Here is a 27,420-nt window from a genome sequence, read left to right as displayed (position 1 = left end):
TGGGCCAGGAAGGGGCCCTGCTGAGCGAAGCGACCTGGGCGCGTCTCCGGGGTCCCGAGCTGAGGAACGGAAACGGGTCCCCAAGGGTGGCTCCGGGCCCCGGAGAACCAGCCGCGGGCGCCGGGCGGGGGGGCAGGGAGCTCCGTCCTCAACGGCGCGGCGACTGAGTCCCGAGGCGCGGAGACCCCTGCCCCGGAGCCGCGGGGCTAAGCCGACCGCCGCGGGGTGGGGGCGGGCTGACGTCCTCGACCCCCGACAACCGGCCCCAAGGGGCCAGGCGACTGCGGGAGACCACGACTGGGGCCCGGGCCGCGCTCCGTTACCGAGCCGCTGCCGCCCGCCCCCCGGCCCCCGGCACGCCACCCCCCAGTCCCCGCCGCCCCCGCCCCCCCGGGATCCCCGGGACGCCCCGCCGCCCCCCGGGACGCACCGTCCAGGGACACGAACTGGCCCACGGCCGACGAGCCGCCGCCGCTGTTCTCCACGAACTGCACCTCGGACACGATGATGTTGTCCTCGAGCACGGAGCCGCAGCCGGTGCACACGGCATCGCCGCGCGCCGCGTCCAGCTCGATGTCGGTGCCGCCGCACCCGCGGCACACGCGGCCCGTCATGCCGGCGGCTCCGGGGGCCCGGCCCGCGCTCCAGGCCGCCCGCCGCCGCCGCCGCCGCCGCCGCGCCGCTCAGACTCTCGCGAGGCCGCCGCCGCCGCCGCGCCCGCCGATTCGCAGCGGCAGATTCGCCGCGCGCACCGGGACGGCCGCGGGCTCCTGGGCCGAGGACTCGAACCTGCCGCTCCGCTCCGGGAACGCAGCCCCCGGGCTCGGGACTCGGACCCACAGGCCACAACGGCGGGCGGCGGGCTGGAGGGGGGCGGGGCGGGGCCACGACTCGTGGGCGGGGCCTGAGCCGCGCCGGGCACGGTGGGCGGGGCCTGGTGGGCTGGCGGGCGAATCCCGGGCCTCGGGCGTGGCTCACGGCGGGCGGAGCCTGGAAAGGGGCGCTCAGGACTGGTCGGCTCAGGTAGAGGGTGGAGACCCGGCGGCGGGCCGCCCGCCCGGCTCGGCCCCTATAGGCCGGGCCTCCGCTTGTGGGCGCCCCAGCCCCCCCTTGCCTACAGGCCCGGCCTCCGCCTGCCGGTATCCCCGCGCTCCGCGCCCGCGCGCTCTGCCGGTAGGCCCCACCTCGTAACAGTCGCTAGTGCCGCCCGTGCTCACCCACGGCAGGCACGTTTCTGTTGTTGTTACTGAGTCTTGGCCGTTGGGTCCCCGGAAATGGGCCTGAAAAGAAATGCACGAGACCGTATTTTCTCTTCCTCTCAGCCGCGTGACCTGATCTCAGCTCCCCAACCAGGGATTGAACCCGGCCTGCCATAGCGAAAGTCCACAGCCTTAACCACTAAGCCAGCAGGGAACTTCCAAGACCACGCTTCTTAAGAAACTTAAATCTTGACTATAAGACCATGAGAACGCTAACGAAATCCGAAAATGCCCTGTTCCCACTTGAAAGCAATGTTGTAAATACTTAAACTCTTCATGAGTCAGTGTGTAAATTCGATTTAATCCCAGCCATAATGTCAACAGGATTTTCACATAACTCAATAAGCTGATCCTAAAGTCATCTGAATGACATACTCCACAAGAACAGTCAAAATTCTTAAAAAAAAAAAAGGAGAAGAAACTTCTGAAAGAAAGAAAGCTCAAGGAGAGGGAAATTGCCCTTCTGTATATGAAAATATTATATCCGGTGATATCCATTAAGCCACATGGTATTTGTACAGGGACAATGGACAAACGGACTAAAACCTAGAGTACAGACACAAACCCAACGGGAATGTGGAAATTTAGGGGTCTCAAACCATTGTGGAGAAGACAGACCGTTCAGTGGTGTTGGGAGGTTGTTGTCCCCTCCCGTTGACAGGAGGGGAAGGGTGAATTGAACCTCAACCTCACGCTGTTCTGAAAGTAAATGCCAAGTGTCACTGAATGATGGGAGTAGGAACAGACCCCCCCACCATCTGGTACAGGGGGGCTGAGCAAACTCCGGGATGATGAAGGGCAGAGAAGCCACACAGCAGTCCATGGGTCGCCAAGGGTCACCAAGATGCAAGGTCCCAAGGTGCAAGATGCAATACGCAAGGTCGCCAAGATGCAACTGGGTGACAGAGTACAGACCAGGAGGGAACTGTAAGTCTGCAGTGGGTCTCAGTCTTGGGGGAGGGTGTTCTGAGCCTGCCCTCCTCATCAGCATCTCGCCCTCCAGGGCATCCTCCAGCATGCCACCACAGGGCACGGTGGCCTAGCCAGTTAAGCCTGATAACAGGCGGAATAGCTAGTCTTTTGTTGCGAAGAGCATAGTTTCTGTTGCCTCACGCTGAGGCAACAGAGGTTGCTGCCGTGACAGGACTTGTCTTCGTGCACATGTACTTGTTCCTCCGGGAGGACCCCAGAGTGTTTCTACCCTCAACAGACTTCACAGGGGCAGCTTGATCCTCAGACTTGTCCTATGAAATTACTGCCTCCTGGTCCGATATTCTACTGGCCAGATTTCAGTATGTTAGTCATCAATTGTTGCCTAACAAATAACCACAAAAGTCAGCAACTTAAAATGACAAGCCTTTATCATCTCACAGCTTCTGTGGGTCTGGGGTCTGGGAGGGTCTTCACAGGACGGTTCTGGCCCGGGGTCTCCAGAGGCTGCGGTCACAGTTTTGGCCAGGGCTTGTCCTCTGAAGACTGGGCTGGACTGGGGAGGGGGGTCTGCCTCCAAGCTCCCTCATGTGACCCTTGCTGGGGCCTGGGCCTCCCCCAGGGGCCCTGCAGTGTCCTCACCAGGGGGTGGGTGGCTTCCCCAATGCCCAGGGACCGGGAACCGCAGGACAGAAGCTGCGAGGTTTTGATGACTGACCCACCGTCACTGCACCAGCTCCACCTGGGCTTCAAGCCCGCATCCTAGGGGGGAGGACTTGGGACATGTTTAAAAGCACACCCAGCTGGCCCCCTGCCCCTCCCTGACACGCGCACGGGGCCCAGAGGTCCGGGCTGGCCCCAAACTCCAAGCTTGCTGCAGGCTTCTGAGGGAGGGCGCCGGCATGGGGACCCCGAGGGAGCCGGCGAGAGAGAGAGACCTGGGGTCCGGGGCGCTGAGAGCGCCTCCCTCCCCACGCAGCAGAGAAGAGGGTCCCAGGACAGAGAGCCAGGCCAGCCCCAGAGCAGCAGCTGCGCAGGACGCTGGACGCTGGACGGCTGTCTCCCTCCTGCACCTGTCACTGGGTAGAGCGGGGAGGGGCTGCCAGGGAACGGGGTGGGGCCCCCGCCCAGCTGGGTCCGGAGCCAGAGCAGAGGTCTCCCAGCCCCCACCCAGAGCCAGGCTGGACCGGCCCCTCCCTCCCGCAGCCGAGGCCATGGGTGCAGATGTAACCTGGGGGTTGGGGGTAGAGGGGATGGGGGCTGAAGAGACACCTGCCTTCCTGCAGGGAGTCCCGGGGGGCAGGAGGCTTCTCTCCTCCCCATCCCGTGGGGAGAGGGGCAGGGGCCGTCCCTGGACCTCACGAGGGGAGATGGGGGGCCTGGAGGAGTGAGTCCGCCCCTCCCCCTGGCTGGAGGCCTGCCCAGCTGCAGGACTCCACGTGTGCACATGTGTGGACCCCGGAGGTGGGGACCGGGGCGGGGCTTGATGAGTGTCCTGGAGCGTGGGGCGCTCGAGGGACCCTGCGGCCTGGCCACTGCCCTGCGTCAGGGACACAAATAGGAGCAGCCTGGCGGCTGGAGAAGGGACCGGGCCTGTAGGAGGGGCTGCTCGCATACAGGGTACAGCTTGAAGCCATCAGTCACTGCCCTGCAGCATTTTCAAGGCACATTCCATGCATGGTCTTCTTTGCTTGCATAATTTCTGTTGAAAAATTCTGGGGTTTTTGTATTTTGTTGCACTTCAAAGGCAAGGTACAATTTTTTTCCTGAATGCTTGTAAAATTTTTAAATCTCTTTCTAGGATTCCAGTTACACCCATGTTGGGTTTTTACTGTGTCCTCTGTGCCTGTGTGTTTTTATACTTGTTTTTCTCTCCTTGTTCCCATCTGGGTATTTTCTACTTACATAATTTCCATTTCACTAATCCTCTCTTCTGCTCTGTGTAATCTGCTTTCAAAACCATCTATTCAGTTGTTCACAGGTCTTATTCTATGTATTTTTACCTGTTTTTTCCCCCTTCTTGTTTCCAACTGAGTATTTTGTACTTACATAATTTCCATTTCACTAATCCTCTCTTCTACTGTGTGTGATCTGCTTTAAAAATCATCTATTCTGTTATTCATTTCAGCTATTCTATATTTCAGTTCTAGAATTACCAAATGATTCTTTTACTTTAGATTTCAATTCTCTGATGAAATTCTCCATTTTTTCCCATTGATTTTCTCAAACATATTAATCAGGTTTTAAGGTTCATTCTAATCATTCCAATGTTGGTGACCTATGAATTTACATCTGTGATTTGTCTTGGCTTGTGTGAAACTGTTTCCTGGTGCACCTGGTAATTTTGGAATAAATGATGATCACTATGAAGAAACACTGTGAGGTTCTGGGAGACGCTTTTTTGTTATTTAGAGAGATTTTCCTTCTGTCAGTCACACAGGTGGGGCCCGTACTTGATAGAATTCCAAGCTTTACTTCAGGCTTTGCAGGACTCTGGCTTCCTGCTTCTCGGGCCCCTTCCGGCAAAGGCAGTTGTTTCACTGCATCATCTCACCACACCGCACCGAAAAGAATCTCCGGTGTTTGACAGCAGCTGGATCGGGGACCGTTTGCTGCCGGGCTTGCACCTGGACAGACATCTCCTCCACCAACAAAACACCAAGTAACTGTAAGGGACTGGAAATGTGCTTGCCGGCACAGTTAAGCCAAATCAGGGACAACAAGATAGAAAAAGACCAAAAGCCCAACTGCTACTTCTGAAGAGCCAGCAGCAAAGGCCAGGCGCTGCACACGCCCTGCACGGGCGTGCGCGCTCAGCTGCTGAGCGCGTCTGCCCCTTGGCGACCCCGAGGACTGTGGCCCGCCAGGCTCCTCTGTCCGCGGGACTCTCCAGGCCCGAGCACAGGCGGGCTGCCTCGCCCTCCTCCAGGGGAGCTTTCTGACCCAAGAATCGAACGTGTGTCTCCGGCGGCTCCTGCACTGCAGGCAGGCTCCTCACCCTGAGTCAGCGGGGAGGCCCCAAGCTCCCTGACCAGGGGTCAGATCCAAACGCAGGCCCACCACAGTGATAGCGCCGGGCCCTAAACACTGGACCCCCAGGGAATTCGCCCAGCTGCTAATTAAACACATGTATTAGGGCTGACTGAAACCCTCTCCAGAGACCTGGGAGGCAGGCACTAACTCTCTCTCTCAGCTCCCTCCAGGTAGCCCGTATCTCCCGGAATGGAGCTTGTGCACACATTCCTGGCCTGAATTTCTTGTCTGGCCTCTAATAATTTCTATTGATTTAAGGAGGCCAAGAGCCCGGGTGGGTCACACCCGGGTCACACTCCCCCACGAGCGGCAGTCAGCACAGGTGAGTGACCAGGCCGGGCACCAGGCTTCCATCACCTCACCTGAAAATCACCAGCTCTGTGCCCGGGCAGGGTCTCCAAGTCTCACTCTCGTTGTCTGCATAACAGAGCCAATGGGGCCTCCATCCCAGCACCACAGCAGGCAGCCAGGGAGGATTGCAGACCCACCCCCGACCCGGTCGCTGCCTGTCCCGCCCCCCTCATCAGGTCCACTGGGGGTGGGGGCAGTCCATCGTCCACCACAGAAGCCACGGGCCAGCACCCACATGTCCCACCTCCCGGGTTCCGCCCCACCCCCCACCACAGGCAGAAGGGGGTCCCTGGTGCAGCAGGTCAGCTGATCAGTGGTCAGCTGCCCGCCCTGGATCTCTCTGGGCCCTCCCGGGCATGGGGTGGACAGCAGCCTGACGCCTTTCTACAGCTCCTTCCAGGCCCACTCTGCAAGCACGCCGGTCAGCTCCTGAGCCGCGGGCGCCTGGGATGGCCTCAGATGCGGTGAGCATCAGCAGGAGCAGGAGCGAGGCTGGTGCTGCTGCCTTTGGGGACAGAGCCTTTCCAGGTACTGTCTGCTCCACTGTTGGCAGGACCTTCATGTGGGACGTGCCGAGGGGCCAGGGAGAGGAACGGCCAGCAGCTCAGCAAACTAGGAGTCAGCCGGCCTCACCAGGGAAAGCAGTCAATGTGACGTGACTAAGAGTCTAAGAATACCGGGGCCGCTGCACACTTCTGCCTAGAGGCTGCCTTCGGCCAAGACGTTGCCTCCCCTGAGCACCCCGAGGCCCCACTGAAGGCCTGGTCAGGTGTCTCACCCAGGGTCCAGGGCGTCCGAGAGAGAAGCGCCTGGCCCTCCGCGCCGGGCTGCCCTGTGTAGCCCCTCGGGTGTCTGCAAGTCTCGAAGCCTCGGTTGACCCCCATGACCCCAGTATGTGTCTCAATGAGGTAAGGGCCTGGGGAGGGGACCATTGTCCCGAGTAAGAGCAGTCAACATGCAGTGTGACTAGAATAGCTGGACCTTCTTTTTTTTTTTAGATGAACCTGTTTTTCCAAAACCCTAGTCTACTGCAAACCTTAGTATTATGTACAAACACATAATCTTCCCCGAAGGGGAAGATGCCAGCTAGTTATGATTATAGAAAAGCCCAACATGGCCAAAAAAATCAAATAAATAAATAGAATTTTAAAAATAAAAGAATAAAACGACCCCCTTCATGGCCTGTCAGGGTCTCCCACTGGCTTGCAGTGCCTGGAATTTTGTGGGCATCCAGACAGTCTCCCTTTTATCCTCTGTTTTTGTTTTGCTTTCTGTCCTGCATCTCCCCCTCAGGAGTTTTGCCCTTTCTCCCGGGAGACCTTTGGTTTCCAAGCCTGAGCTGATGTTCCCTCCTCTCTTCCCATCCACCCCAAACCCAAGGGGTCACCAGGTCACTCTGGTCATCCTCCTGTGGCTCTCAGCGGCCAGCCAGCACCCCCCACCCCGGGCAGCAGCAGCGCCCTCCTGGTGCCCCCAGATGTCCCTCCACCACGTCCACGCCACTGACACCAATCTTAGAAAAACGCTGTGTCCCTCAGGTGTCTTTTTGCTCAAAACTGCACAAAGCCCGGCATTTGGGGCCTACCTCCACCGCCCCGACTTTATTTCTTCTGCTTGAAAAATAATATTGCTTTTCAGTACCAAAATCATGTTTACTAATTGTGAAACATTATAAAAACAAAAACAAAACGCTAAGGAAACCCAGAAGTCATTCCCATGTTAATGCGGACAGCACTGAGGCTGGGGCGGATTCGTGGGCGCAGCCACCGCTGCGTCCCACCCTTTGTGAATTATCCGGGAACGTCCGCTGTTGGCTTCTGTATTAGGGCCTTGCATGTACTTTCCTTTGCCAACATTTAACTGGTGTTTTTTTTTTAATTTTTGGTTGTGCTGGGTCTTCACTGCTGGGCACAGGCTTTCTCCACCTGCAGAGAGCAGGGACTTCGCTCTGTCGCGGCGCGCTGACTTCTCACTGCGGCGGCAGCCCTTGTCACAGAGCTCCGGGTCCAGGGTGCGCAGGCTTCAGCGGTCGTGGCGCGACTTCCCTGCCCCATAGCACGCGGAGGCACACAGACTTACCTGCCCCATAGCACGTGGAGTCACACAGACTTACCCGCCCCATAGCACGCGGAGGCACACAGACTTCCCTGCCCCGTAGCACGCGGAGGCACACAGACTTACCCGCCCCATAGCACGTGGAGTCACACAGACTTACCCGCCCCATAGCACGCGGAGGCGCACAGACTTACCTGCGCCGTAGCACGCGGAGGCGCACAGACTTCCCTGCCCCGTAGCACGCGGAGGCGCACAGACTTCCCTGCCCCGTAGCACGCGGAGGCGCACAGACTTCCCTGCCCCGTAGCACGCGGAGGCGCACAGACTTCCCTGCCCCGTAGCACGCGGGGGCGCACAGACTTCCCTGCCCCGTAGCACGCGGGGGCGCACAGACTTCCCTGCCCCGTAGCACGCGGGGGCGCACAGACTTCCCTGCCCCGTAGCACGCGGGGGCGCACAGACTTCCCTGCCCCGTAGCACGCGGGGGCGCACAGACTTCCCTGCCCCGTAGCGCGTGGAGTCACACAGACTTCCCTGCCCCATAGCACGTGGAGTCTTCTGGGACCAGCAGTCACATCTGTGTCCCCTGCACTGACGGGCGGATTCTTACCCACTGGACCGCCAGGGAAGTCCCGCCAACATGAGTCTTGTACTGGCTTATTGTGACACAGTTTCCATCGTGGGAACACAGGGAAGTATCAAAATTAACTACAGAGGTGCCCCTTATTCTCAGGGCCCAGAACAACCCCTGATAAGTGGGGGAGGGCTCCTCGGCATTATCCTGACCCCAGGTGAGCTGTCTATTCAGCTACACAACCTGGTTTTCCAAGCATCGCGCTTTCCCCATGCTGCTATAGATGCACAATCACCCGTTTCACTGGAGCCTTTATGTTCCACAGGCGGCAAATGCGGTTTGAACCACAGACGCTGCCATTATTTTCCTTTATTTTCTTTGCACAATTAATACATATTCACCATAAAGAAAATATGAGATAAAGAGAAGCAAAAAAGCAAAGCTAAATCAACTGAATTGTCTACAAATAGATAATTTCTTAACACTTCGGATTCACTTCTAACCTTCCACGTTTTCCTTGTACATTGAGAGGTCTTTTACATGTATAATCACTTGCATGTAAATATATACTTGACATGTATATGCATTTACACACATGTTTTGTTAACCAAATAGGATCGTATTATGCAGTCTCTTTTAAGCCATGTTTTAACTGACCGTTTCACACAGCTGTATGTTCCAGGCGGTAGCTGCGCAGCAGCTGGCCTGACCTTGCCTGGCCCTGCCACCCTGGACTTGAATCCAGGCTTCACTCGCAGAAGCCCCAGTGGCCAGGTGCCCAGCATTCAGACCCCCACAGGTAAGAGGTGATCCAGGAACCGCTTACCTAGGTGGCCGCAAGGCAGTGCCGCTCGGAGTGTCCCGGGCTCCTGCTCCCTCCCCAGGGGTCCCCCCCCCAGCCTGATGCAGCACCTCTGAGGCAGGGCACCCACTTGCTGCCAACACCAACACAGGGTCCTCAGGTCCTCTCCTTCAACTCAGCGCAGAGCAGGCGTCTCTGCACGGGAACTTCAATTCCAGGGATGCCAGCCAACCCCCTCCCATCTTCTGGAACACCTTCTCTGTCTGCGTGGTGATTTGTAGGTGTAGGTGGCGATTATGTACCCAGGGTACCACCCTGGGCCTGCCCTATACACGACAGATGTTCTTCTCCTGTTTGCCTTTTGACTTTGCTGACCGCGGAATTTTGGCTCTGGGGACAGTGCACATCTCCAGGCCCGCAAACAAGTACTGCCCAGCTACCCACAAGCAACTTCCCCCAGAGTCTCTGTGCTCAGAGTCCCCTCGAGTCTAGAGCTTGCTCTGCTGTATTCAGTGCTTTTTACTCTGTTGTCCATCTGGGTTTCATGTTGACATTATATATATATGTATGTTTATTTATTTATTTGGCTGCAGCAGATCTTAGTTGCATCTTCACTGCGGCATAGGAGCTCTTAGTCGCCGTGTGTGAGATCTAGTTCCCTGACCAGGGATCAAACCACCGCACTGGAGTGTGGTGCCTTAGCCACTGGCCCACCAGGGAAGTCCCCACGTTGGCGTTTGTACAGGGGAAGCTCACACCTGATGGTCTAGCAGACAGCCTTGAGAAGAGCCATCCTCCCGCCTGCTCTGGGCTACTGGTTGCCTCTTGGACACTTGCCGTGACAGGCGTGGCTCTAGTCTTGGCCATCACACAAGGCCCCGAAATACTGGCTAGGACAGCACCCCTCCTCCCAAAGCCTGCTAGTTGTGGCGCCTGCAACCTTGCCCTCCTCTCCTGTGCCTTCTGGGCAGCAGCCCCGAGGTTTACACCCGCCCCTGCGGCTGACCCACGACAGGGCGGGGCAGCCACTGTAGTCACCCCGACTCCCGACTCCCGAGTGAGAAGACCCAGGACGGTGTCTCAGGTACGAGCTCGTGTTTGTTCTTCTAGTTGAAGTTTAGTGTCAGTTTGTTAACCTCTGTAGCAGTCAGAGGTCTCCAGAGACACGGACGAGGGGCCTGCGCACCCCCAGGGAAGTTTACTGTGAGGCCTTGGCTCCTGTGACGGCGGAGGCTGAGAAGTCCCACGAGCTGCTGCTTGCAGTCTGGGGACCCAGGAAGCAGGTGGTGTGAGTCACCCCAAGTCCGGGGGCCTGAGGACCCGGGGACAGGAGATGGGATGACGCCAGCTTAATGCTGAGGCAGGTGCAGAAGGGCAGATCCCGCCTTCCTCCACCTTCTGTTCTATCCAGACCCTCAGCGGATGGATGAGCCCACCCGCATGGGGTGGGGGCACCCGCCCTGGGAGGCCCACCCGCACTGTGGAGGTGCCTGTGTTACTGAGACCACCCGTTCCACTGCTGAGCTCACCAGAAACCCCCTCACACACCCAGAACTGCTTAACCTGGGCACCTGTGGCCAGTCGGGTGGACACAAAATTACCTGTAGGTCCCCGCAGTGACCTTCTGGGGCCTGTCCGTTTGTGGGGAGCACTTGATGAGCCCCTCCCAAAGAAGACTCCTTCCAGCATCATGGTCCACACACGCAGATATGCCTTTAGAGCAGCAGGCCCCAACTTTCAGGCGCCAGGGACCGATTTGTGGGAAGCAATTTTTCCACAGACCAGAACGAGTAGGGATGGTTTCGGGATGACTCAGGCGCATCATGCGCTTATCAGGCACTTTATTTCTAATCTAATGCTGCCGCTGATCCAACAGGAGGTACTGGTCCACGGCCTGGAGGTCCACAACCGAGCTGCACACTCCGAGTTTCTGGTGGAAGGCAGGGAAACGGGGTCTCTCCTCTGGGGGGTCCCATGTTAGGTTATCTTAGGTCCCATGTTAGGTCCCATGTTAGGTTAGGGTTAGGGTTAGGGTTATCCCTCTGGAAGAGGAAAGAAGAGATTCACGTTGTTTTAATGTTTGCTGTTTCTGGGGATGAACAACAAACACCTTTACATCCTACAGCCTGTGACAGTCTCAGTTTTGCAGAGTTACAGCACTTTCCCCGGCTCTTCTCTCACATTTTCTAAGGATATAACCAAATTCTATTAGTAATGACAGCATAACTTCTTCCTCCCTTCCTCTAAAACATGAGCTCTTATGAACGTCTTAAGGACTAATCTGACCACTTTAACGGGTTGCCACTAATGCTTTCCCACATACATGATGTCGACCTAAACCCCCACCCTAAATGGATACCTATGTAAACAGGTTGTACTATATCCAAGTCACAGAATGCTTATGCATGCTTAGTTGCCCAGTTGTGTCTGACTCTTTGCGACCCCATGGGTGTAGCCCGCCAGGGTCCTCTGTCCATTGGATTTTCCAGGCAAGAATACTGGAGTGGATTGCCATTCCCTTCTCCAGGGAATCTTCCCAACCCAGGGATCAAACCCAGGTCGCCTGCATTGCATCTATAACCATCTGTCCTGATGGTTAGATAGCATCACAGACTTAATGAACATGAGTTATATACGCAAACTCTGGGAGATGGTGAAGGACAGGGAAGCCTGGCAGGCTGCAGTTCTCGGGGTTGCAGAGAGTCAGACACGACTGAGCGACTGAAAAATAACAACTCAGAGGATAGATGCTGGGCGCCACCCTGGCTCACGAAGTTCAGCCGGGTGGATATCGTGTGTCTGAACCTCTACCCCTATGTTGAATACCAACGGCTGAAGGGCCAGGGCTGCCCTCAAGCTGAGTCCACCGCCCCTGTGGCTCTTGGGCCAGGTAGGGGCCAATCCCCCTTCCTGGAGCGCCTTAGACAGTCCTCCCCTTCAGCGTTCCCAGCATCGTGGCCCTTCGGGGTGAGGTCGCGCCTCCCTGGCCATCCTGTCCTCTGCCCAGCTGCTGTGCAGTTTCCGTCCTATCCCAGTGATGGTGCCTCAGCCCTACCACGACTTCCACCCATAGGCCTGGATGGGACACAGGTCACGTCAAGGGGGTTCTGCCAGGAGCTTGGGCCGGCCAGGGTCTTGCTCCTCCATAAGCGGCTTCACAGCACCACCCCGGGGAAAGGAGATGCTGCCAAGCTGCGGATTGGACCAGGAGGGAGCTGTGCAGCTGAGCAGGTGCCTGGGTCCTGCAGGAAGCGCTGGTCGCTCACCTGACCGGCTGGAGCCGCTCCAAAGACCACTAGGCCGAGGAGCACGCCCGCCTCCTCCGAGTCCGCGCTCCCGGGTTTGCGGCGCTCCAGGCGCGGGAAAACGCGCTGCGCGGCTCCCGCGGGAGAGAAACGCCGTGGGGTCCGCACCGGAGCGGAGCTTCTTGCCGGCAGGGGCCGCGAGGCCTCCCACGCCTGGAGCGATTCCTTTTAACTCAGAGTGAACTGACGGATGAGTTTCCAAGAGCCAGCGGCCCAGAGGGCCCCAAAGAAAAGCGAGAGCCGGGGCTGGCCGGCGCAGGGCCCCCCAGCGGGTGGGATCGCAGGAAGGCGGCTGCCAGCTGCTACGTGGTCCCGTCTTCCTGCGTCGGGGCTTCCAGCCTGCGGGCGTCCTAGCGCGCCCTTTGGAAAGCCGAGGCCTTAAGGCGTTTGAAACCCTCGGCAGGCAGGTGGCGCACTGTCAGGGTCTCAGCACAGGGGTTCAGGGTGCCCCCCTGGGACCTCAGTGTTCTGGACAACCCCGTCCCCCAGCTGCCTCCCAGCAAGGCCACCCAGTTGTCCAGAGAGGTTCCTCTTTAGCCAAGTTTCTGTTTTACAAAAACAGCCATCCAAAACGAGAGCGTGCTTGCAACATTAGTGTGTGTGTCGGGATGGGGCGTGTGTCAGGCTGCTCCGTACGGAGGGGTGGCCTCCCAGCCTTTGGGGCACTCACCCTGCGGCACACAGTCCAGTCATTTTCGGATACAGGGAATGGCCACACGTGGGACAGGTTCTGACGAGGAAATGACTGACCCCAAAGTGAGGCGTCCACTTCACCGCACCACCACCACCTCCGTTTTGGTGTGCATATGATCCCACCCCCTTTTATAAACAGAAAATGTAAACAGAGCCACAGACGGAGCACACAGCGCCCTCCTAGTCTCTGCCTCCCTACCTCACAGGAGGAGTTAAGCACTTCCCTGTCACGGTTATCAGGGCAGCTCTGGACCAGACCGTGTGAAACCACACCCTGGCTCCTCCCACCAGAGACTGCATAGCCGAGTGTGCCTCAGTGTCTCCATCTGTAAAATGGGGATGGGACAGAGCTGTTCGGTCCGTGAAGGGCTCACAGTGGTGCCCGGTACAGACGCAGGGCACAGCTGGTCTTGAGCCCCCTCATCTCTGGTTTAGTCAAGCCAAATTTCCTCACTTGACCCCCAGGTATAGTCCTCTCCTGGGTGAGATGTCAGTGCATGCAGACAGAAAGTGTCAGGTGGCCCCTTCATCTCAGGCCACTGCACCTCTCGCTGCCTGGCACCATCACAGGCTGAACACTCAGGTCAGCAGGCCCCTCTCCTCATAGGGGGCTGCTGGGCGATCTCTGGATGTCCCCTCCCCCACCTCGGAGGTATGAGACCCGCAGGCACTCTGCCTGGCAGGAGCCTCTATGTAAGACAATACCCAGTCAGCTGGCCAGGAACAGACGGCCCCGCGTGGCTTTCAGCTGCACCCCACCAAAGGCGCAGGAACATGCGGGGAACACAGGTTCTCTTGTTCTCTCCGAAGTGCCACCCCAGCTTTAAGCAGCCACAGCTGTTTGCAGCTCCAGAGAGGGAGTCAGAGCTGGAGGCGAGCTCTTACAAAGGGCGGGGGGGGGGGGGGCGCGCGGGGAGCCAGCGTGGGGCCTGTTGCAGGAGAAAGAGCTGACAGGGGCGCTGGAGGGTAAACCCCAAGGGCGAGTTGGTTTGCTGGGGCTGGGCTTGTTTTCAATAGACAACGAGACACAGACAGGAGCAGGGAGGAAAGCAGCTGTGCTTACTGTGGCTACAAAGAAGCAGAAGAGATGCCAGAACAGCTTTTCCTAAATCTCAGCAGCAGGATCTGGTGACTGACCAGAACCCGGGCCAAGAGGAGGGGGAGGGGACCCCTCCTCGGGCCCCCAAAACGAGATGCTGTTTTCCAGGACCTTTCCTGACCTCTGCTGCTGGGCAGCTCTGGTCACTGCCTCCTTATCTGGGTTCCCGAGTTCACTGGGAGCCCCACACCAAAGGCCGCCTCTGCTCCCAGACATTTGTTCTCCAGTGTCATCCTAAAAACCGCAGAGAGGGCACTGCCTGATAATAAGGAGGCTGAGGCAGAAAGAGGACACTCCAGAGGGGATCTGTGGAGGAGCACACCAAGCCCCTGAGCGCCCCAGTGCGCCCGCGGGCAGGAGCTCGGGGTGGGGGAGGGCGATGCGGCTGGCCTCCGCAACCCCGGTCCCCTTGCTCCACGTCCCGCCCAGGCGATCCGCCGGGGGAGTCGGGGCGGGGGGGGGGGGGGAGGGCGCGTGGGGACGCCGGGGGCGCAAGGCGGGTTCGCGGGGTGGGCGAGCCTCCCGAGGACTCCAGGGCCGCGGGGGCCTGGCGGGTGGTCCAGGCAGTAGGGGCCGAGGACACGGGGCACGGCAGGGGAAGTGGGGCGTCAGGGGACGCGGGGAGCGCGTGGGAGCGGGCAGACTCGGGGATGCGTAGCACTGGGGGTCGGGGGCTCGTGGAGGCCGGGGCGGTGGCTGCGGGGCTCAGTGTTGGGGGCGGACCCTGGGGTCTCTCCGGCCCCTCCCGGCGGCTCCTGGTGGGCGGGGCGCGGCGCTCTGGGCGGGGCCTGTGCGCAGGCGCGGGGGCGCGCTCCCGAAGGCCGCGGGCGGGGGCGCCTCCTGGGTCGCTGGCGGGAGGGGGCGCGCGAACCTCACTTCCGGTGAGCCCTCCGCGCGCCATGATTGGGCGCGAGTCGGCGAGCGCGCGCCCGCCCAGCCAATAGGCTACGGCGGCGCGGCCGGGGGCGGGCGCGCGCGGCGGGCGCGCGCGCGGGCGGGGTGGGGCGGGGCGGCCGCAGCCTGGTCGCCGCCCGCGGGCCTGTCCGACGCCCGCCCGGCCGGCCCCGCCGCCCGGCAGCCATGTGACCGCGCCGCCGCCCTCCGCGCGCCCGGCCCGCCCGCCCGCCCGCCGCGCGTCCGCGGCCCGGCCGCAGCCCAGGCCGCCGAGGAAGCGGCGGGGGCCGGCGCCATGGCCGAGCGGGGCCGCTTGGGCCTGGCCGGCGCGCCCGCCGCGCTCAACACGCCGGTGCCCATGAACCTGTTCGCCACCTGGGAGGTGGATGGCTCCAGCCCCAGCTGCGTGCCCAGGTACGCCGCCCGCCCGCCGCTTTGTTCCCGCGCGCACCTGCCGGCCCCGGGGACCGGTCCCCGGGGACCTCGCGCCCGGGCCCCCTCCCGGGCCTGCACCCCCGCCCGGCCTCCTGGGACCTGCACACCGGGCCCCCCCGCCCCGGGTCGTGCACCGGGACCACCCACCCTGGGGTCCCCACTTGAAACCGACCACCCCGGGACCCCCACTGGGGGCCTGCCCCGGGGGCCGTCCGCTCCGGGATCCCCACCCCGGGCCGTGGCCTTGGCGCCCCACGTCGGGTGCGCGCCTTCTCTGCGCGCGAGCCCAGACGCGTGGATGGTTCCTGAGGTCTTGGTCCAGTGCAGCCGAGGAAGCGGCGCCGGCTCTCACAGGCCCCGCATTCCGCGGGGCTCTCGCGGGCGCTCACCTGGCTCGCGCCCGTCCGGCATCCTTGCACCTGCCTACCGGTGCGGTGCCGGTGGAGTTGACTTAGGGTGTGGTGTCTCTTCTCTCCAGCGGGTACCATAGATTTCCTTTTGCGTCCGGCCACACTGTCACGCCTGGGTGACCTGGGAGTCACTCTCGGAGCACGCAGCGTCCAGAGGACACGTATCTGGGACCAGGGCTGTACTGCTTCATCCTTCTGAGGGTCTGACCCTACCCCTCTGTCCTGCTGGCCGGAGTGTCCGCCCTTTCTCCGTTTGCACTGTGCTTTGTAATTTGGGGACTTCCCTGGACATAAACACTGCTCCTTGCATCATGCCATCGGCAGAGACGCTGCCCGCTTCACTTGGTGGAGAAGCGCCCGGTCCCCACCAGTACAGCTGGACGCAGCTCACCCATGGGGCAGGGCTGCGGCCGGCTCCTGCTGCTCCTGCCAGCTGGAAGCTCTGGGGGCTTTTTCCCAATCAGTGGTCCTTCCTGAGGAAGCTCCCAGGCTGAGGGGGAAGAGAGACGAGAGTCATGCCAGGGCCTGGTTCTGCAGTGGACACCAGGCCACGAGGGCTGCGGGCGGGCAGCCAGGAAGAGCTCTCTCTGGGGAGACCTCCAGCCGGGACCAGAGGACGTGGCCGTGTGTGCGGAGGGGGCTCTGCCGCGGCGCCGTCAACAGGTGTGCAGGGCAGGTGCTGGGCACGCAGAGGTGCCAGGATGCCCTCCCAAGCGTGGGGCCCTCAGCTCCAGGTGTGGCTGTGCCCAGTGGAAGGCTGGGTGCTCCCTCTGTGGGCCTCTGGGAGGGTGGGGTGTTCTCAGGATGTCTGCCTGCTTGTCTCCTCTCTGGGAGGTCTCACCTGCCCAGGCCTGGTCTCCGCCCTTCTCCTTCCCATCTTGGCATTAGGCCCAGTGTTGGGTCATGCTGGACCACCCCCCCCCCACACACACACACTGTGCTCCTTCTCTCTGCCACCCCGTCGTCATCAGCAAACCCCCCCCAGACCTCTTGCTCTCCCCGGGGGCACAGATGCCCGCTCCTGGCGAGTACATACACCCTCCCTCCCCCCAGAGCTAGGAGTGCAGCCTGCCTCTCCTGCACCTTTCAGCAGTCTCCTGCCGCTCTGAAAAGACCACTGAGGTTTTAACCAGAGGGAGGTGGGGAAGGCGGCGGGGGTCCGGGGCGTGGAGCTGGTCTAGAACGCCCACCCTGCTGTGTGTGTGTGTGGGGGAAGGGGCGGGATGGGGGGCGGGAGCTAGGCAGCGCCAGGGCTTGGGGTTCCACAGCTCTGCCCTGGGTGGGTCTGGGAGCAGGGCAGGCAGGTTGTTCTGTGGGCCTGGGGCCCAGCGGCCATGGGGTGGGCAGGCACAGAGCACCCCAGCCTATCCCAGCGCGGCCCTCCCCACAGGCGCTGCTGGCCCTGCTGCCCCCCGGAGCAGGCCCCTGGGCAGGCTGTCCCCCCGCCTGTTTGGAGACTGGGTGCAGAGGCACCGCTCTGTCCGTGTGCTCGGCGCACGCTCCCGGCTCTGACCACTGGAGCTGCCGGTGTGGGTGCCCGCTGGCCCCCGTGAGGCAGCGGTGTGTCTTCGCTCTGTCTGGGCACCGTGGCCGGCCCCCGGTTTGGACTAGTGACAAAGCCACCCCTGGGCCTTCTTGCACTGGCAGTAGCGTTTGGGGGGGGGGGGCGTGTGCTCAGTGTTACTACCAGGAGGCTTCCCAAAGCGACTGTGCCAGCTCACCCCCACTGGCGTCCCCACTGCTCTGCACTCTTGCCAACACTGCCTGACTTTTAATCACTGCCAATCTGGTGGGTGTGAAATGGTATTGTGGTTTTAATTTGAATTTCTCTGATTACCGATGTAGGCCACTTGTACTTCCCCGTCAGCGAAATTCTTGTTCATCTCTCTTGCCAGTTTTTTTCTCTTGTTTTATCCCTTGACTTGAGCCTCAGTGGGTTTTTAAGGGCCAGTAATTCCTTTTCAGTGCTGTGTTGAAACTACCCTCTTCTCTGCAAGGCTGTGATGCCACCCAAGGTGCACCTGGTGTTGGCCTTGGTCTTGTCCTGTGGTCTGTCCTCCCCGGGGCTGTCGGGAGAGCTCTCTGTTCTCCCTGGGAGCTGGTGCCAGGCCCGCGGGGCTCTGACAGAGGCAGGTTCGGTTTCCTGAATTTCCTTGAGGGAACAGACTGCACCCCCTTCAGTGACCCCCAGTCCTAGCCTCCCGCTGTCCCCGCCCCTTTCGGGGATCCCCTGAGCAGCCTCCTGCCGCACCCCCCCCACCCCGGTCGACCCGCTTCAGTGGGGTCTGGGGCACTTTGAACCCTTGCACTTGCCCCCTGATTTTCCGTCCTGTTGAGGTTTGTGAATTGACGTTACAGGGTCAGACACCTCTCTGCGAGTTTCCTGAACCCGCAGGTTCCCGTGAACCCTCCTGTGGCGCCCTCTCCCTGGCTCACCGTCCAGAGGGGGCTGCAGCTGGAGTGTGAGCTTTGGCGTCCGTGTGCTGGGTCCGCCGCAGCCCGCGCAGGGCGAGTGCTGGTTGCCCGGGCCGTGGCCGCCCTGTGGTCCACGCACCCCAGCGTCGCCCACCAGCCGTTCTGTGCAGGTCCTGTGTTCCCCCATCATTTCAACTCCAGCCACTTTGGAGGCTGCGCTGGGGTTTCTCCGCGGGGGCTCGCTGGGCGCTTGTAGTGCGCTGGCGCTGGGTGTGATCAAGCTCTGAGAGCCGGATGTTGTCCTGCTCCTTTCCCTGCCGATGTGGCTCTTCCAGCATTAAACCTGCCTCTCCCTCTTGGAAACACAGCAGCGTGCCGGCCTGGAGGTGCCCTGGTCCCCTTCCCGCAGGCAGGTAGATGGGATCAGACTTTCCTCAGGCCTTCGCATCTCTGCCTGGGGTCTGTAATCTGCTCCTCCGCTGCCCTTATCCGATTTTGATGCCGAGATACCTTCAGAGTGAGCTGCCCCACTGCGTGGTCTGTGTGAAGCAGGAGTTGTTTGTTCCCTGAGCGTCCGGGTGATGGTGAAATCGCCGGTCAGGGGACCTGACTCCAGGTTGCTCTGGGGCAGGGGTAACTGCTGACTCGACTGCTTTAATGATTCCCTGCCTTTCAGTTAGCTTTAGAAATACATATTTTTGTGAATTTGTCCATTTTCTCTTGATTTTCAAGTTTATTGACAAAAAGTTGTTCCTAATATTCTTTTCCTAAAAAATACCTGCAGGACCTGTAGAGCTGTCCCCTTTTGATTCCTTCTGTTGACCGTGTGGGTGGGCATCCACACGCTGATCTATCTCACCAAGGGTACGTCGGTTTTTTTTAAATGAATATTCACATCTTCCTTTCCGTTTATGCTCTTTATTTTTGTTACGTGTACGTGTTCTGATCTCTTAAGATACATACATAGCTCCTTCTTTTTCCTCCTTTCCTTGCGTGTTCAGTTTTTTAATTGCTCATGAATTTATTTGCCTCTGGCTGCGCTGGGCCCTCGTTGCTGTGCGGGTTTCCCTAGTTGGGGTGTGCGGGGCTCCTCTGCACCGCGGCGCGTGGGCTCCTCTCTGCAGCGGCCTCTCCTGGTGCCAAGCACGGGCTCAGTAGCTGAGGTGCTCGAGCTTAGTTGCCCCACGGCATGTGACATCTTCCCAGACCAGAGATCAGACCTGTGTCCCCTGCATTGGTAGGTGGATTCTTAACCAGATAACCAGGAAAGTCCCTCTTGTAAGATTTTAAACCTGCGAAATAAGTAATGTTCTGGCTGCATTTCACAAGCTTTTATGCGCAGAGTTGTTGAGTTTAAAATCTTTTTTAAAAATTTCCATTTTCCTTTCTTTAGCATGGTGGGATATTTCAAAGTTTCTTCATATCCAAACCTTTTTCTGTTAGTTATTTTTCCATTGTTGAATTCATTTCTTCTTTTTTCATTGTTTCTAACTGAGTTGCATTGTGGTCACAGAGGGTGGTCAGTATGACACTGCGCCCTTAGGATGTTTTAGGACTGGCTCTGAAGCTCCGTTTGAAGCCAGTGTTCATATGTGTTCTGCTTGTCCTGAAAAGGGCCGTGTGTTTGGCATTTGGTGGTACCATGTTTGATACCTGTCCCTTTGGGTCATGCTTGGCTTATAGCGTCTTCAGGCTTGTTACCTTTCCTGTCTACTTGGCAAGCACGTAAGAGTCTCCGAGCCTGGAGGGGGTTGGCTGTTTACCTGGAGCTCTGTCACACCCCTGCGGAGTCACAGGCCCTGAGTGCTAGGGGCTGACTCTGCACCCAGCGGAGCTCTTCCTCAGCTTTCTGTTGGATATATTTGCCTGCTATATATTTTCCCACCTTGTTTCTTTAAACTTTCCTGTGTCCTCACACGTTGGCTGTGTGATTTTTATTTGGCACACGACTGAGCGACTTCACTTTCACTTTTCACTTTCATGCATGGAGAAGGAAATGGCAACCCACTCTGGTGTTCTCGCCTGGAGATTCCCAGGGACGGGGGAGCCTGGTGGGCTGCCATCTATGGGGTCGCACAGAGTCGGACACGACTGAAGCGACTTAGCAGCAGCAGCAGTAGCAGACTTCGTTTTCATTTAATCTGACAGTCTTTATTTTTTAACCAGGACATTCAGTCCATTGTTATTTGTCTAAATTACTGATAGTTGGGTTCCTGTCTACCACTTTATTTTTGTCCTTATTATCTTTCCTAAGTTTCTCTTTTTCGTTGTACCTTGTCACGCATTGGTTTTTTTTCTTATTCCATTTCTTATTAGTTTGAAACTTGTCACTATTTCTGTTTCTTTCGTGGTTACCATATTAGTTTAAAACTTGTCACTATTTCTATTTCTTTGGTGGTTACCATGTAAATTGCATGCTTGCTGTTGTGTGTCAGAGCTAACTGTAAATTCTTTTCCTGAACAACAGAGGGACCTTAGACCACGTTATTCTGATGCGTCACTTTCATGCTTATGTGCTTTTGTTTAGAGTATTTTAACGTGCTTTTTAAGCCCATGTGAGATTATTGTTATTACTTTCTGTTGTTAATACTTGATTAATCTCAAAACTCACCACTTTTTAAATTCTTTTTGCATCTCAGAAGTGTGAAGTGCAAGTCGCTTAGTTGTGTCTGACTCTTTGCAACCTCATGAACTGTACAGTCCATGGGATTCTCCAGACCAGAATACTGGAGTGGGTAGCCTTTCCCTTCTCCAGTGGATCTTCCTGACCCAGGAATAGAACTGGGGTCTCCTGCATTATAGGCCATTTCTTTACCAGGGAATCTCCCTTTTTCCTCCTCCTTCAGTCTGAAAATGCATCTTTAGGATTTTCTTTAGTGAGGATCTGCAGATAACTCATCGTTCTTTCAGTGTATCCGAGGTGTTTACCGTTGTCCCAGAGGGTGTCCTGCCGGTTGTGGGGCCCCGAGCGGCGTCTCCCCAGCGTGGCTCTCAGCTGGGCTCTGTGAGGTCAGCGTCCGTTGGGCGCGACTGGCTCGGAGGTCTGTCCTTTCTGCCCGGTGGCTCTGTGGTCACTCTGGTGTCCAGGGGGCATTTCTCTTGTGTGCCTGAGTTGGGGTCACTGGGCTCTGGGCGGGTGCTTCTCACAAGCCCCGGGAAGTCCTCAGGCACGCTCCTGTTCCTGGCTCTCTCCTCGCCCCTGGAGCTGCTGGACATGCGGTTGCCCTTCCCTCTGGCATCACAGACTGGCCGCCGGGCAGGCTCTGCTCCTCCCTGTTTCAGCGGCCAGTCCTCAGCCCTCCTCCCTAAGGGAATGCATCCGTGCCAAACGGCGCCCCAGCCCGCAGGAGGGCCTGTGAGCGGTTGGGATGGGCCGTTCCCGCCGCGGGCAGAGCCGTGATGGAGCGGCGCTGGGCAGGTGCCCGTGGCTGAGCACCAGGCCGTATTTGGAGCTCCGGGGAGGCCGTGGAGCTGTTTGGTGGGCATGGGTTTAGCTGGAGGCTGAGGGGGGTTGGATGTGGGTGGGGCGGGTAGGGCGGGTCGGGGTTGAGAGTGGGCTGGGCTTTTGGGGCTCTCGAGGTGAGAGCCGCGCTGAGGGAGGGGCCGGGGCATCTGACCTCGGCCGTCTAGGCCTGCGGACCAGGGTCTCGGGGCAGGCCTGGCCCCTTGCTGCAGTCACCACCTTTCCTGCCCCCATGATGGCAGCGCCAGGCCCCGGGGCACACCTGGGCGGTGGGCTGCTTCCCCAGCAGGTAGCAAAGTGGGCTCAGTGCCGTGATGTGCTGCCTTCGAGGGTGAGTGTGGAAGGAGGCAGCTGCTTGGGGCAGGCGGTGTCTCCTGTGATGCTTCATGACGGGCAGTCAGCTGCATGGGCCCCGCTCATGGGCACACCGCCCTTCCTATCTTCCCAGGATCCGGGCACCAACCCCGGCTCCCCCTCCCCCCAGCACCCTGCCCCAGGAGGTGGGTGAGGGGACTTCGGGGTGGGTGGATGGGGCCAGGGGACTGCCCTAGAGAGCAGTCTGGAGAGTTGGGGTCTTTGCACGTGGAGGCTCCGGATCGGGTCTTGGGGATCCCTCGGGAGCCTGAGCGTCACTTGCTGTGGCCAGAGTGACCCATGGCCGCCAAGGTAGGGGTGCTCGGGCAGGTGGGCGGCGGGATGGGACCCTCTGAGGCTGTGTCCTGGCACCGCTGCCCTGCAGACCCCACCCGCCCGGCGTGGCCCCTGCGGGCACGGCCTGGGCCCATCAGACATTCTAGTCCGGCCCCTGGGCTTCCGGCCTCGGTGGGAATTGGCTCGCAGTTGTTCCTGCCGGTGCTGGGTATTTTGGGCTCCAGGATACGAAGGGCGGTGAGTGCATAAGCCTCCGGCTCCTCCCAGCGCCTGTGCCTGGTGCTTGACAGTGGCTGAGAGTGGCCCCAGAATAGCGCAGGCATCTCTGGAAGCTGAGTCCCATTCTGCCCCGGGGGGGGCGTCTTGGACGTGGCCTTGGCCCGGGTGCTTTGAGGAGGGCCGGGACGCATCGCGAGGACCTCCCTGCCCGCGGAACAGGGTTTTTAGTGAAGCGCTGTGCACTCCACATGCCCCCGCCCACTGCTGTGCCCACGGGTGAGAGGCGCGTGTCCTCCGGCAGCCCCTGAGCGCGGCGGGCACGCAGCAGCCGCTCTGCTGGTCTGGTCTTTCTCCCCCTTGGAGGTCAAGGCCAAGGAGACCCTTGGACAGTCCAGGGTCTCCTGGACGGTCAGGCCGGCTTGGGTCCTGGCGGCAGCTGGAACTGCAGTGACGGGAACACTGCACTGGGCGCGTCTGCCCTTCTTCCCGTCAGGCCCGCGGCAGGTGCCTGGTCCCCGCTGCCCCACTGGCCTTCCGTCCTCTCCCCGGCCGGGCCACGACGCCCCCCTGCTGCGGGGCTGCCCAGCCCCGTTCTCGGGAGGGGCGTGCCTGGTGGCCTGCGCCTTTGTCCCACTGGCGGGGCGTGGGGAGGCGGCGCGGGGGCTGGGACAGGCAAGGTCTGCAGGAGGGGCTCAGGTCTCCAGCAGCGAGGGCCCCCAGTGGCCGGCACAGGGTGGGGCGCCCGGGAGCCTTGTGAGGAGCCTGGCCTGGCCTCTTCTGCTTGGGCAGACGTGCCCGTCTCTCTCAGCCGAGTGGCCGGACTTGTCCGGTCTCTCATCCCGGTTTTGTTTCCAGCATCCGCGGGGTGACCGCCCCCCCCAGCACGGGCAGCCCTGTGTACGCATGAGGCCTGAGTAGAGCCGTGTGGGCTTGGGCGTCGCTGCCCCCGAAGGCAGAGCGCTGTAGGTGGGCGGCCCCTCGGGGGCACCGCCCTTTGCCCAGATGTGGCCGTGACCTTCGGTGGCCTGGGTTCCGGCTGCCTCTGCCCCGAGCCACCTGAACAGGCCGCGTGCTGCCTCCTGTTGGCACTGGGCTCCTTTGTCCCCTCCTGCGTTGTCCGTGGGGCACATGTCCCCATCCGGACATGGTGATGCCCCCATGGGGAGGCCCTTGGTGAGGCGCCGTGGACCCACAGCAGCTGGGATCTCGGGCCCCGTCCCTTCCCAGAGCCTTGCTGCCCAGCCCTTCAGCTGCCCTCGAGGCGATGGTGTCGACTTCTGTTGGGCGGTGACCAGTCTGGACCTTTCTGCCCTTGCGTGGAGAGGCATGGGATGCGCTTTTCCGTCACAGTTTGCATTCCGGGGCCTCAACTTGGGCTCCAGACGTTCTGCCCCGTCTGGTTGCAACATGAGTTAAGGGCTGTCATGCTTTGGCGGGTTAGTGGAGAACCATAGTCACCACCCTGAATGGTGTGCCCTCTTGCCGGCCTGGCTCTGGTGGGAGATGAGCCGTGTGTGGAGCGCGTTTACAAATGCCGTGGTTGTCCACGCGGTGCCGGGGCGTGCACCAGCCGGCCCCTGGAGGAGTGAGGGTGGGACGGGCTCATCTGGCAGCTGGTGGGGGGCTCCACTCCCAATGAGCCTGCCGGAGGCTTCCCAGAGGTGGGGCTCAGGAAAGGCCGAGGGTCCGGCAGGAGGGCATCTGGGCCCGTTACTGCCGGCCGAGGCCTGCCCGGGGCGGGGGTGTCAGGGAAGGCTTCAGGCGGCTGTTGGTGAGTGACGGGGTTGGGGTGCCGCGCCTGCAGGGCCGTGCCGGCTTCGGGGTGACGGTCATTCCGGGCGTCTCAGGGGCCGAGTCTGGGTGAGTGGGAGCTCCAGGAGGGGCCTGAGGAGGGCACGCGGGCTGAAGACGGGTCCAGGGCGGGGTCTGAGCAGAGGTGCAGACGTGGCGCCTCCTGGGGCCGGGTGGTGCAGGGCGCTCGTGGGCATCTGTGGGGCCCTGGGCCCACCAGGTGGGTGTCGCTCCAGCTCAGGTCATGGCGGCGACAGGTCACCCCTGCCTGCCTCTGACTCCCCGTTGGCCACTGGGCGGGTCTCGCAGCGCCCCTCCTCTCCCGCTGGTCCCTCCCGAGCAAGTGAGGACCTACAGTGTAGACCCTGCCCCCACACCCTGGTCCCAGAACCACCCTCACAAGGGATCGGCCTCCACATGCCCACCTCCCCTCCCCCTCCCCAGTGACTGTGCTCTGGCCCCGGCCCGGGGATGGGGGACCCTGGGGCTCTGTCCGCGGCTGCTGGCTGCTCTGACCTGTTTGTGATAAGCTGCCTGCCAGGGGCTCCCCGGTGGGTGGTGTGTGTGCTCTGGTTGCTGGGAAGTGCCTTTCCTGAGTCTGGCTGTTGGGAGTTGCTGTCACGGTGTAGCTTCCTCCTCCTTGGGACCTGGTGTCTGCCCAGCTCCTGTCGGAGGAACTCTTGTCTGAGGGCCACTTGGATGCCCTGCTTCCTTCCCTGCCTCCAGTCCCCTTCCTGGACAGGGCCGCGCCCCGCGGTGTCCAGTCGGCCCCGACTGTGAGGGCCAGGTGGGCACCCCCAGTGCCCAGGGGCGCCCCTGAATGGATGTCCTGGGGGAGGTGTCTCAGCAGGAGCCTCGGGGCACAGGCGGGAGGAGCTGTGGGTAGAGGAGCCCTGGGCGTGGGCTCCGGGCTCAGCGTCGCGCTGGACCACAGCCCTGTGACACCCCCCGCCCCCGCCCCCACCAAGCTGGAGCCATGACTCCCGAGTGAGTTCAGTCCTGGGCACACCTGTCTGCTTGGGGCTGAGGGGAAGTCCTCCCAGGAGGCTCATGCCCCGCGGCCACCATCAGCTCAGCGAAGCATCCCAACGTGTGGCTTGGACCCCAGGCCCCTAGTTCTCAGGCTCTGGGGCTTGGACCTCTGGCCCCTAGTTCTCAGGCTCTGGGGCTGGAGGCCCGAGGCCACGGCGCCCGCAGGTTGGTTCAATGTGTCTCTCTGTTGTGTCCTCACAGGGGGGGCTCGAGGGAGCCCCCTGCGGTTCGTCTACAAGGGCGCTGACCCCCTTCACTAGGGCGCCACCCTCCGCCCTCATCATCCTCAGAAGTCCCTCCTCCTGACAGCGTCATGAAGCGTCACGTGGATTTGGGGGGAACCAGAGTCTGCAGCCCCGCTGTGCCCCACTGTCCTGGCGGCACCTGGAGCCGCTGGGCAGGGGCCCACAGCGGTGTGTGCTGGGAAGGGCTGGGTATGCCCCCAGCCTGGACCCGCGCCTGTCGGGTGTGCGTACAGCTGCTGTGAGATGTTAGAGAGGCCTGGGCCCCCACCCTGCCCTCTGGCTCCCAGACCTCTTCTCATCTGACCTGGAGCCCCTCCTGGGAGCTGGCCTGATGCGGGGGTGGGGGGTGGGTGGGGGTGGGGCTGCCCTGAGGCGTGGGCGGGGCCTGAGGCAGTGTGGGCGGGGCTTAGGGCGGGGCCTGAGGGGGCTGGGGGGCTGGGGAACCCTGAGGTGGTGCCCCGCGGTGGCTTCTCGTCTGCACACGCGGCAGTCCTCAGGGGAGCCTGTCACCGAGGACTCTGCTGCCTGGACTCGGGGTCCCCAGAGCCAGGTGTGGCTACTCGCTGGGGTGGCCTGGGACGTGCCTGGACAGCGGGGAAGCCCAGGGCCGTCGCTCTGAGCCCTGGGGAAGCCGGGCGCTGAAGGGGCTGCGATGCAGCCTCCTCTCACTGCCCCCGTGGGAAGTCCCGGCCCAGTGCTGTACAGACAGGCTCTGAGCACGCGGCTGGAGGCGGCCGTTGGCCTCAGCCCTTGCAGGCAGTGCTCCCGGCCCGCTCGGCTCGCGGTCCTCACGTGAGCCGCCTGGTGCGGCTTCCTGCCTGGAGGGGGGCCGCCTGCGCTGCTGCTCCGGCCCTGAGGTGCCTGAGGCGCCCGGCCGACCCCGCGCCCCTCGTCCCTTGCTGATTGTGCTGTCTTGCGAAGTAACGCCGCTCGCCTGCAGGGAGCGCGGGCTCTTCCTAACAGGCCCCATCGCCCTCACGCCCGGGACAGCCTGGGGTCCCCTCAGGCGGTCGGTGGGGGAGGCCCTCACGCCTGGGGCTGGTCATCACGGCCCCAGGAGGGGTCCCGATGGCCTTGTTGCTCGCTGGGCGCAGGCCCCGTGCTGAGACGGCGCTCTGGTGTCTGCCCAGCTGCTCCGGGGCCTCCCTGCTGTGGACATGGGTACTCTCTGGGCGGCTGGGCCCACGCGGCCTCTGCGCGGCAGCCATGCCTGTCTGGGCCATCCCGCCATGGCTGGCTCCTCCTGTGCGTGGCTCCTCTCACTTTACACCCACTGCCTGGTGTCCCGGCCCCTGTGGGGGCAGCCTGTGCTGTGGCAGGAAGTGGGGCTCACGGTGGCCCCTGCCAGGGCCCCGGCCTTGATGCCAAGGCGCCTGCCTGCCCTTCACTTCCTGCAGGGCCATCCCAGCCCCACGATGGCCGGCAGGGAAGTGGAGAAGTCACCTCTGACCTTCTCTCCTGATTAGCAGGAAGCAGCCGCATCCTCAGGCCCGGACACCAGAGACTGCTGAGCTGGGCCGGCTGGAGCAGGCGACCGGCGCTCAGGCTGCGGAGGGAGCCTGGCACTGCCTGAGCCTCCCAGCCCGGCCCCGCCCCGGACTGTCCTGAAAGCGAGTGCCTGGGGGCACCCACGCTGCCTCTGAGCTGTCCTGCAGCCTGAGTCCCAGGGCGCTGCCTGTGGGCCTGCCCCGCCCTACCCAGTCCTGCCCCCAGGCTGGCCAGTCCCCGGGACTCAGGCCGGGCCTAGGGTTGCCAGCTGCCGCA

General features: G+C 61.0%; 2 protein-coding genes and 1 long non-coding RNA gene across 7 annotated transcripts in view; 1 reads left to right on the top strand and 2 right to left on the bottom strand.

Annotated features, from left to right (window-relative positions):
* BRF1 (BRF1 general transcription factor IIIB subunit) overlaps positions 1-693 on the bottom strand; it is a 56,723-nt gene extending 56,030 nt beyond the window's left edge. Inside the window, exon 1 of the mRNA XM_070477699.1 lies at positions 431-693. Within this exon, the coding sequence (XP_070333800.1) occupies positions 431-614 (184 nt within the window). The 5' untranslated portion in view covers positions 615-693. The remainder of the gene's footprint in view (positions 1-430) is intronic.
* A 10,111-nt stretch (positions 694-10,804) lies between these two features.
* LOC139038599 (uncharacterized) lies at positions 10,805-13,103 on the bottom strand. Its single transcript, XR_011491618.1, has 2 exons — positions 12,271-13,103; positions 10,805-11,046 (listed from the first exon to the last, which is right to left on the bottom strand). It is a non-coding gene; the product is annotated as an uncharacterized lncRNA (long non-coding RNA).
* Positions 13,104-15,114: 2,011 nt separating this feature from the next.
* PACS2 (phosphofurin acidic cluster sorting protein 2) overlaps positions 15,115-27,420 on the top strand; it is a 56,628-nt gene continuing 44,322 nt past the window's right edge. For 3 of the 5 annotated variants that reach the window (XM_020897693.2, XM_020897691.2, XM_020897690.2), the window contains exon 1: positions 15,115-15,409. In XM_020897693.2, the coding sequence (XP_020753352.1) occupies positions 15,291-15,409 (119 nt within the window). In that variant the 5' untranslated portion in view covers positions 15,115-15,290. The remainder of the gene's footprint in view (positions 15,410-27,420) is intronic. The other 2 variants (XM_020897692.2, XM_020897688.2) reach the window with 1 other exon arrangement.

This window comes from Odocoileus virginianus, chromosome 16, assembly GCF_023699985.2.
Source record: "Odocoileus virginianus isolate 20LAN1187 ecotype Illinois chromosome 16, Ovbor_1.2, whole genome shotgun sequence".
Lineage (NCBI taxonomy): Eukaryota > Metazoa > Chordata > Mammalia > Artiodactyla > Cervidae > Odocoileus > Odocoileus virginianus.
This window is presented reverse-complemented; position numbering and strand designations above follow the sequence as displayed.